Here is a 10,813-nt window from a genome sequence, read left to right as displayed (position 1 = left end):
CGCCAAAGCATTTGGAAACCATGACTCAGGAGTGTTGGTTCTGAGCTGTGGGGTTGCAATCAGGTCACAAGTTGGTAACATTTTTATTTGATCTCAGTTCCTAAATAACAGGAGCGTTTATATTTTGGGGTTGGGGCATTTCTGCCCAGCTCTACGAGAAAGGTCCCATATAAACGGAGAGCAGGTTCCAACCAGCCAGTAGGTGTATTGGGGGAGTGTAAGCATTAGAGATGAGCAAAAATAAACTTGTTCTAGATTTTTTTTCAACACTAGATCTCTTTTAAATGAGACTCACTAGTATCTAGAGAAAACTGTGATAGATATAAATAATCCTAGAAATGAAGAAGCCTATAATGGGTGTTGACATCTACCCAGTTGACAAAGGTAAGTTAGTGTTCAGAAATACCTCAAATATTAGTCTTTATTCTGCACCATTATTTTTAAAGAGTTAAAATGATTATATAACTGGAAACTTTTAACTGTAAGGGTTTAAGATAGACATAGCAGTCACTTTTTTGATAATCAGCACATGAAAATCATAGCTGTTGCATGATGGCTGCTAGTTAGAGGTAACTGGATGGGTGCCGATATGAATAATGGTGGGGTGGTTTTTTGGGGGTTTTTTTGGGTTTTTTTGTTTTTTTTTTCAATTGGATGCTTGGATCTATGGACAACTGAACTGAAAGAAAGAGCGTCTCTGAATCCAGAATAAAGATGCCTGGCAATATTCTCCAGATCAGTATATCTGGTAGCTGTGGATAGCAGTAGGTCTCCTGTGCATTTCAGTCCATCTTTTTTTTTTTCTTACCTTTTTTTTTTTTTTCCTCTTCTTTTTTGGGTGTTTTTTCTTCTTTCTTTGAAAGGGCCTTAGTGTGCCTCAGTTGGGGGAAAATATATATTCACTGAGCAGATTCAGAAATGCAGAGTGCTGGATGCTTTTGTCACAGAACCTGTTTTTCTCGGTGGTAATCAAAAGCGCTTTTTTTGATGTAAAGGTCAGATTTCATGTATTCGTTCCCACTTGAGCTCTTTTTGACAGAATGAAAGCTATTTTGCTCTTGATTTATAAGATATTTACTGTTAGTACTGCATAAACATCTGCCATTGTGAGCGGCTCTGCGTGCTGCTGACCATGCCCTAGTAAAGGGCGAAAGGAATTTTAAGATAGTTATTGGGGCCTTTCCAGTAGGTACTGTGGCAAAGTACAGAATGTCCATTTACAGGAGAGCAGAAGGAATTGTTTTGTTTTTAACTTGAATCCGTTTTTTCTTCCACGCAGCAAGCTGCAATAAGTAACTCCCTTGAGAGGGGGGGTGAAATAGTCAGTTGTGACTCTTTCCATACACAAACCAGAGCCTGAGAAATTAAATTGTACCTTAACCTACGCGGAAGGAAAATTTACAGCTCGCTCACTGTTGACTTCTGAACAACTTAGTGGGAGTTGAGAGTGTATCTCCTTTTAGGAGGCTTCAGAAAATAATCCAAGTACTAAACCTTGTATACTATTAGAGCAGCTTGTTGTATAGTTAGGCTTGCCAACAGGTTCAAATGAGAGTCTAGCTGCTTTGAAAAAAAAAAGTTAAGCAGATAATCTCCCTGGTGTGATGGCACATACTTTATATATGTTCAAGTTGAAGGTGATTTCTGTGAAGAACAAGAACAGTTTGTAACCCTTTCTATACTCCAGTAAAATTGGTCAGAATCCATGTCATAGATTGTTACCAGGGGTAGTTAAGATGAAAACTTGGAAACTGTTCTAGAGGTTTCAAAATTTCAAACATTTATAACAAATTTACCCATGTGTGAGGGTGGCATTTCAAGGCTTGTGTTATCAAGCAGAAGTCTTGTGTCTTCTTAGACTATGCTTGAGTAACGCCAGATTAAATGTCTTGTAAACCTCTTGTCTATGCAGGTTTTTAAATTTGCTTCTTCAGTGCATAGCAGAGTGCTGAAGTTCTTTACCAATTCCTCTTCCCTATGGTCTTGTTCCATGACACTGGGGAAGAAAGTAAAGATCTCTTAATCTGGACCATGCTTTTTGTGTGTCTACATATTTAGTGGAGAAATAAACTAAAATGTTGGTCTGTGTTTATATAAGCATATACCCACGTACGTACACATTCTCTGTTTTTATACGTATATATGTTCTCTGTAGGTACGTGCTCTATGTTTTATGTAAATGCTCTGAAGTTGCTTTTTACTCTGAATCGTATGTTAAATATTTCCCATTATGAAGTTACTTTACTTTTTAGAATTTTATGTTTATTTGTCACGTTCCTAATCAAAATAATCCTTCAGAAAGTGAAAGACCTCAGGGATGTGCCAAACCTCATGTATGTTCTTTGCATTAACTATTCTCTTCCTGCTGGATGCTGTCCCATTATGAAGTTACTTTACTTTTTAGAATTTTATGTTTATTTGTCACGTTCCTAATCAAAATAATCCTTCAGAAAGTGAAAGACCTCAGGGATGTGCCAAACCTCACGTATGTTCTTTTGCATTAACTATTCTCTTCCTGATGGATGCTGTTATAGAAGTCACTGGCTAACTTCTAGTAACCTCTTCTGGAATTGCAGAGAAACTATTTTATTAATTCTGGTTTCTTTTAGTTGTCTTAATGATTAACATGAAATTGTGAAACAGTAAGAATGAAAATGAGCTTCCTGGTGTCTTTAATCTATAAGTGATGGTGTTGGGAAGGAGTATCATGCAGGATGTGACAGTCTGGAGCAGTCATTTTTACTAACAGAAGTAGTTCTCTAAATAAATACAAAGCAGGTCTTAAACTTACCAAAAAACAAAACAAAAAATCCAAAGTGTTTGAGTTAATGCCTTATTTAACCAAGTAATCAATTTTAAATTCCAGTATTTGTAAACTTTCCAGATGTATTCCTAAACTGTAAATAGACAAATAAGCTGGCAAACAAGAATTATCCAATAAAACAGGACAATTATTAAGCTTTATTATTTTGTAAATGCATGTAGTTTTTTTAGTTAACAGTAAAGTGCTAAATTTCATGTAAAACCATCTTTTATTGCAAGTTGGTATGTTTAAGTGTGAACAGTGACTGAGAATCAGTCTTTAAACTCTGATCACCAATTTATAAAGCATTTTGGTTTTAATCGGTCTCTTGTGAAACAGAGTAACATTTACTAAGTTGAAAATCTGACAATTCTTTCTAGAGCTGCCAGGTAAGAACCAGTTTCTTCCATTTCTGCTTTCCTCAGGAAATTCTAAGGAATTCAGGGCTTGAAAGTTGGGAAAGCGAGTAGGAGGCTTCCTGCTTCTTTTCCCAGTTTTACTGCTGATTAGGGAAACTGAGAGTATAAAATGTTGGCTTTTTTTTCTGCTATATAAGTTTGTGCAGCAAGGTATTAACAGTTGTGCTCTGGTCTATTAGCAGGAATAGACAGTGGTACAAGAATGATTTTGCTGAAAATTTTATGCTTCCGTGACCTGTTGTAGAACCTTATCCTGCTGCTCTGTTATTAAGTAATTTTTCATCTCCTCTTAAATTAACGTTGACATTCTATTACTGGATTTGCTCTTGTCTTCAGATTGGAACATAAAGGAAAAAAAATCTGATTGCTGGAATATTAAAATTAATTGTTTGATAAGGAACACCGTGCTTGAAGTAGAATTCTCCAAGAAAGATGCTCTGCTTTAGATTTACTTTCATGGGGGAAAAAAAGTGCTTTTGGAGCATTCAGGAGAATGCAGGAGGGAAGGATGAGTTGAAATCACAATGAGAAAGGGCAAACTGCAGCAGAAGAGATACCCGTGTCTGTCCACGCGGGTATTGCAAGGGATAGTAACTCCTCAGAGAGCTCTGCCTCTAGAGAGCGATGTAGTGACTTTGAACAACTGCCGTGTGACTGTTTGGTGATGTGAATTTAATGGAATGTACAGAGAGGTGGGAAAGCTGCTTGAAATGAAATGTCAGTCCTGGGGGTTGGGGATTTTTTGTGTTTGCTTTGAAAAGAGCCTTTTTGCAAAGCTGGGTGCAGGTTTGGAGCTGGCATTTCACAAATGCTTCCACTATAGATTTTCCTTCTGATTCAACTTGGGTCAACCCTAAGTAGAAGTTATTGATAAGGAATTGCTGTTCACCTGTGGAAGACAAATTGGCTTTATAATCCGGTTTAATACTTTTAAAATACTATTTATGTCTTTAATACTTTAAAAATACTATTTGATACTTTTATCAAAATTTCAGATGAAGCATTTGCTTTTACCTTTAGGAAAGAGGCAGATCCATAGAGATAGAGCTGGAGTGCTCAGCAAGAGGTTGAGAAAGTGGAAAGAAATTCTTTGGTGTGCTTTTAAGATAATGTCACCACCCTACCTGGAGACGTACAGGCCTTCAGACAAAGCTTAGGTGTTAGTGTAGATGACCTGGTATTTGACAGAAGCAGTGGAGCACAGGCTTCTGCCAAGAGGGGTGATGTGTGCAAGGAAAACACTCCAGCTTTCACAAAAAAAGGTGACTGGCAAAGAACTCGCTGATTACCAGCCCTAGACAGAAGCACCGTTTTCTGAAGGATAGTTTTTAAATGGGACATTTCAAAACCTGTGATGTTGGGGGTTTTTTTGTGTTTTTTTTTTTTTTTTAAGATTTGTGTGAAAATTCAAGTTATCTGATTTCATCTACAGAAATGCAGAGAAGGAAATGGGGGTTCTGTTGGAAAAGAAAAAACTTGATTAAACCAGGGACCGAGTTTGGGATCATTCTGTTCCAGCTGGCAATGGTTTGTGCTGCCACCCGCCAGCTCTACAGGTACCTGCTGGAAACAGTTCCCTTCTACCAGACAGTTTTTTGACACGTCCTTGTCCCCCCACTTTTGTTTGTTTGTTTGTTTGTTTGTGGTTTGACTCAGAAGATGAGTGATAGGCATCCGTCAGAGTGGCAGTACCTTACAGTGCGCAGTGCGGGAAGGTTACAGGGAAGCATCTGTATCTCTGATGGCTTCCTGAGCAGCAGTTTTAATCCCTGGGGTGTGATACATTGCCTGTCTCGTACGACCACTGGTAAATGTTCCTTACAAATCAGCCTTTCTCTGGCAACCCCTTTAAACTCTTGAAATCAAACCCACACCGTTCGAGAATTGTAAAACCAATATTATGAAGCTTCTCTTCGCACATGTGCATTAAAATGTTAAGCGGCATGCTCCTGGTGTTTTTGACTGAGAAAATATAAGAGAAACATTAACAGCTTTTGTTCTTTGTTAACGTGATAAATTATTTGTGATAGTGCTTCTCCCTTCCTCCTGCCATCATCTTCCATGTCGGTGTCAGTGGTAGATGTGAGCTGCATCTCTGAAGCAGTTTTCTGCATCTGTGCCGACTGGTGTTTAAATTGATGGGGCCTTTTCTTTTCAGTCTTAAAATGAGGTTTCAAAACTGGTTTAGTTTCTGATCAAGGCTTTCAGAGACATTCATGCTTGAAACGTACTGGGCTGTGAGTAAATATTTTTTTTTTCCATATGTGTGCTTATTACTTTTCCAAAGGAACTGAAAATCAATGGGAACTCTAACCTGGCAATATCAAAGGGGTGTGACACTGGACTCTTCCAGGATTAAAAATTTAGGGTCAGGCTAAGTTAGTAGGTACTGACAGACAAATTGAGAAAGGTGTAGTAGCTAACTGGAAGAGAATCCATAGAGAAAGTATGCTCATTTCTGAAACATTTTAATATTTAAATAGTCTTTTAGTTCAGTAGCTTGCATCTGGCTCCCCGGTACAGTTGGGAAGTGGATTTGTAGAGCTCCACTTATAGAGCAGAAAAGATGAGAAAATTGTGTAAAATAAAAAGTTTGAGAATTTGTATTGAATCTTAGACTTCAGTGTAAATATTTAACAAAAATCTGAGTTGCAGTTTATTTACAGTATGCTAGTATGTCGCATGAAAGCACTAAACAATGGTTGCTGCACTCGCGCAGGGCTGGCAGCTGCGTAGGAAAATCACGCTGCTCGTTTGGAACCCATCAAAGCTGTTCAGTAATTAGTAAATTTAAACATAATTGAGTTTGCATGAGTTGGTGGTACCATGTGATACCACTGGTGATGAAAAGCTATTAGCAAGCCTGAAAAAATTCTTTACTCCCTAGTGCTCTAGTCCTCATAAAAATCTTCTAGATGATCTTCAATGAAAACAATGAGAAATACTGGATGCTAATTTCAATTTTTTTTTTTTTTCAATGACAACAGTGTTTATGGAATTTAGATCTGTGTACCGTACAAACAAATGTGATGGTTCACGGTCTGAGCTCAAGCGTGACGGGGAGGAGATGGGCAGCGTGCTGGGGAGGCAGAGGCTCAGGGAGGAGGGACGTGCAGACAGGGCTCTTGCAGTGGGAATTGTCCCGTGCTACTTGAAATTCTTTGTTCCATGTCAGTGGCAAAAACTTTCACACATAATAAAATTTTGAATGTTGCATTTTGAGTTGAATTTTTAAAGCTTTTATTTTTTTAAATATTTTTTAAAGATTAGTATATTTAGGGAAGTAATGAATCAAAGCTACATTTGCATTTTTAGTGGAAAACCTTTGTGTAAGAAATTTTTTGCCTAGCTCTTGTCTGCTGTGGAGCGTAAATTCTGAATTCTGTTTGCTTTTGGGGTTCAGAGGCACAGAGTAGATTTTGTTGACATTGAAAGCAGGAGGGAGGACAGGTGCTTCAGGCTGTGGAGTCACCCTGCTTCCGAACTGTTCTTTTCCTTGGCGTGGCTCAGTGACCGTTGATCTCTGGATCTCTCAGGACTGTGACCCTGAACGAGTAGCAAGGAGAAGGGAAATGAATGCATGGAAAAAATTTCTTTTTGAAAGGATTAGTTCTGTTTCCTCCTCTCAAGGTGGAGCTCGTGGGCTTTTAAGGGGAGTTTCCTGCATGGTACAGGAGAGCAAGGTGAGTTTGGATTAGAGATGTGTGCTTGGTTTGGAATAGAACGTACGAAGAACTGCCTCTCTGTAAATGGAAGCAGCGTTTTCTCTCTTCCTTTTTAACTGCTGCTGTCATACAGAGGAATGGTTTATGAAAAATGTGAGTGCAGGTTAAAGCAAGGCACAGAACTCATTGGAGACCCTGCAATGGATGCAGGAGTTTTACTCAGGAGGTAAAACCTGGAATGTTGTCAGCGAAGGAAGTCAGCTAATGCTGCTGAAGGGTAAAGGCTTGTGTACATCTGATTATTTTTTTTTTTAATCAGATGGCCCCATATATAGCATAGTTTGGTTTAATTTTATTTTTTTCTTCTTAGGGTATAACGTATTTTTTTTAATGCTAAGCCCAGCTTCTTTCCAAAGACTCTTCATTTGCCATGATTTGATGGAAGAGATTTCTTTCTGGTTTTCAAATGATATTAGGCTGTTGTGGCTGGCTTACGAGATCTAAGGAAAAGCATGTGCATGTGTGTGCGCACATTTATTTCTATTTATTTCCCCTCACAATTATATAGATATGGTTTCGCAGACCCGTTTTTCCCCTCTGTTTTGGCTATGTTTCCATAGAAATAAGTGACAATTATCCCAGTTCCAGTAGAAGGAGGAACTACTCCTCCTTTCAAGTTTCATTCCTTTGATTGAAGATACTCTCCTTACTCGAAGTACTGGAACATTTTTGAGTTGTTACCTATGCAGCTGTTTAAAAAGGGAGGGGAAGATGTATCCGCTACTACTTCAACAGTTCTGAGGGAACAAATGCCTCTCTTGCTTCTGGTGAAATACAAATGGATCAGCCACGTTGGATGTGACAGTGTACGAGTGGGAGAGTGAGAGGTGAAAACAGAAAAGGGAAGGTGACAACATCGTAATGCTGGAAACATTTGGAAAAGAATATTAGGTCTCTTGATGCACTGTCCTGTGTCGGGGCCGTAGTGGAAGCTATTGACTCTTGCACAGATTCCATTAACCAGATTTTTCTCAATTTAGGAAGCTTCTCGGTAGAAATTTAATTTGTTAACCTGACACAGACCTTTCCCTTTGCCTCTAAGGAAATTAATTTGTATCTGATGCTTTATTCAGAGTTTAAGTTCTTGGAAATAAATTTCTATTTCGGTTGCCTTAGACAAATCAGATGAAAAATTTCTGCAGTGTTTGGTGCTGTTTCTGGCACATGTGTTTATTCTGCTGGGTGTGAGTGTATGTCCTAGGTGCTAACAGTGTTTCTCTTCTGGAAGGTATGATTCAGATGTGGAATTTAGAAAATGTACCTCACAGAATTATTTAGTGAAATGGTAAAGAGAAGAAAAAAAAGAATTCCGGTTTGCATAAGAACCTAAACATAGACTATTAAGTTGGATTTTCATTCTCCTTTATGAAAATCTCCTATCTGGAGACATAGTCATAGTTCAAAGCAGTTTTCCTGATGATGATATTATAATTTAAACTGTGCATTTTACTTTTTGTTTTTAAGCAGCAAATTAAAAGATAAGCTTATACTACTTTTATAGCATTTAAATCTATTTCATAGTATGTAAATATTCTCATAATCCACAGTATCGATTTGGTTTTGCATCCTCCTTTTACTCTGCTGTGAATTTCTCATTTAAATCATCTATCTTTTATTTTCGGTTCATATATGGCACTTGTCTTTGCTATACTGATCGCACAATACAAAAATTTTAACAGATAAGAATTGCTAAAAGAAGCTAAGAATTACTAAAACTGTGTGATTATAAGGTGTTGTTCCAAAAGTGAAATTTTCATTAGCTAAAAGATGAGAATAGTGGTGGAGAAGATGGCATCAGTCATTATCACCACAGATGCAATAAATCCCAAGGCAAGACGGTAGCTCCAAAGAGTGATAATGGAGTTGGGTCATGCTCTTAACTGTGCTAAACAAAATGAATGTGTGGTTAATACTAGAATCATAGAATCACTAAGGCTGGAAAAGCCCTCAAGGATCATCAAGTCCAACTGTCAACCCAGCACCACCCAACCCACTAAATCATATCCTGAAGCACCACATCTATAAGTTTCTTTTTAAATATATCTATAAAATATTTTCTGTGTGAAGAGAAGAAAATAAATGTTTCTGCCTGTTTTGGAGACCTGAGAGTCTTATACATATGTTTACTTTATCAGTTGCCATACCCCCTAGTTTTGAATGTAGAATATGGGATAGAATGCCTTTTGATGTAAATTATAAAGATGCAAATCATTTGCTTTGGTGAAAGCCTTCAAATCTCACACTTATATTCCATATACTTTTAGTGCTTGTCAGTATTACAAGACAAAAAAAGAGCGTTAGTTGCCAGTGTAAGGGATGTGAAGCAAAAAAATACATGAAATTCTGTTTTAACAGGGGAATGTGTGTCAACACAAGGGGGAACAAGTTAAAATTCATGAGAGAAATTAAACAATATTACATGATGTCTTTGAGAAAAATCCAGAGACATTCTTTAAAATGAACTCTCTGTCAATACTAAAGTATTTGGATTTTTTTTCGGTACTGTCATCTTTTTTTTATGGAATATTGTTAGGATTACAAATATTCTTGCCTGAAGTGTTTAAAGCATCTCTCTGTATTTGAATATCTACAGCATGATGCTTCCAAGCTGTTGGCAGCCCTTCAGGTTCATGTCCTACCCAGCAGGAGCACAGGTGCTCTCTTAATTCCCTGGGGCATCGCATCATCTTCCAGAGGATATTGTGTTCCAGCGTCGCTGCTTGTCTGCCTCAAACGTAGTGTTTGCATAGCGTCCCGGACTGCTAATTGTGTTGGCTCCAATGTGGCGTTTTCTGATGGATTTACCTCCTTGGTATGGGTTTGAGTTTTGTCGATAGTTCTTATTGTAATGCCTGAAATTAATGAAGCAATGTGATTAACATCTGTTGGCGGTGGTTTGTTCTTTCTTTCCCCGAGGTCCATCCCGTAGGGCTGTTATTAAATACGTTATTTTATTCTCTGCTCTATGTTAGCGAAAGCCAGATCACCAAAGCATACCTTGCCTCTAGAGAAGATACTGATAATATTTGCAGTGCTTTTAGTTTCTGTAGGAATTCATTCTGCAGGCTTGAATTGACTGTGGGGAAGCGTCTGTGCTGTGTGGTGAGCTTCACCCTTGCTTTGGGCAGTTTGTGGTGTGTCGGTTCACCGCATGGTTCTCTTCAGATGCCTTCTAGTACGACGCTGGCAGCTATCTGGGTTTCACAAAGACAAGATCTGGGATCTCAGCTGCATGTCCTCTCTGAGAAGGCGGTATAGAGGTATGGACTGGTTTCACGTGCTGCTCGCAGTATGATGACGACTGCTGTGTTCTGAGGGCTTGGGCTGTCGCCATGGCTGTAGAGCAGGGTATGTCGAAGCTGCATCTAGTTGAGGCTTTACACACAATTATTGTCCTATACATAGTTAATAAGTTGTAGCTTGCCATAAGGCAGGCAGTTACTTTGAGTAAAATCAGTGTTTGATCCAGTTCTCAGTATTTTAATTTTTCCAGGCAGAGGATTAAAGCCCGTGGCCCAGTATTGTGCGTTGTCATTTCCAGGAGCTGTTGAAGCATATTCATAAGAACAGGCAGAAGTTGTCCTGTACGTACAACAGGCACAGGTTGCAACGGCGTAGGATGGTTCTTCAGCCTTTTTCTCTCCTTGTGCTGACAAGGATTTTCAATTCCTGGCTTCACATGACTGTACTATGGTACCTTAATCTGCTACTGTGCTTTTTTCTAGCACCCATTAACTTTATGGTGTTTGTCATAAACAATGAGGTGGATGGCTGATGCTCTCCAGCTCACCTACTAAAGATGTAACTGTGCAATTGGGCAGGAGAAGAACAGCTAGTGGCATCTCAGCTCTGTATTTGAATGGCTC

The 10,813-nt window shown here is 38.6% G+C and overlaps 1 protein-coding gene across 1 annotated transcript in view; it reads left to right on the top strand.

Annotated features, from left to right (window-relative positions):
• Positions 1 to 338: 338 nt before the first annotated feature.
• Positions 339 to 10,813, top strand: part of ZFAND3 (zinc finger, AN1-type domain 3) — an 80,703-nt gene continuing 70,228 nt past the window's right edge. The window contains exon 1 of the mRNA XM_010072409.1: positions 339 to 384. Coding sequence (XP_010070711.1) covers positions 339 to 384 — 46 coding nt within the window. The remainder of the gene's footprint in view (positions 385 to 10,813) is intronic.

This window comes from Pterocles gutturalis, unplaced genomic scaffold (genome assembly GCF_000699245.1).
Source record: "Pterocles gutturalis isolate BGI_N339 unplaced genomic scaffold, ASM69924v1 scaffold7312, whole genome shotgun sequence".
Lineage (NCBI taxonomy): Eukaryota > Metazoa > Chordata > Aves > Pterocliformes > Pteroclidae > Pterocles > Pterocles gutturalis.
The sequence above is the reverse complement of the archived record's forward strand: the minus strand, read 5'-3'. Positions and strand labels throughout refer to the sequence as shown.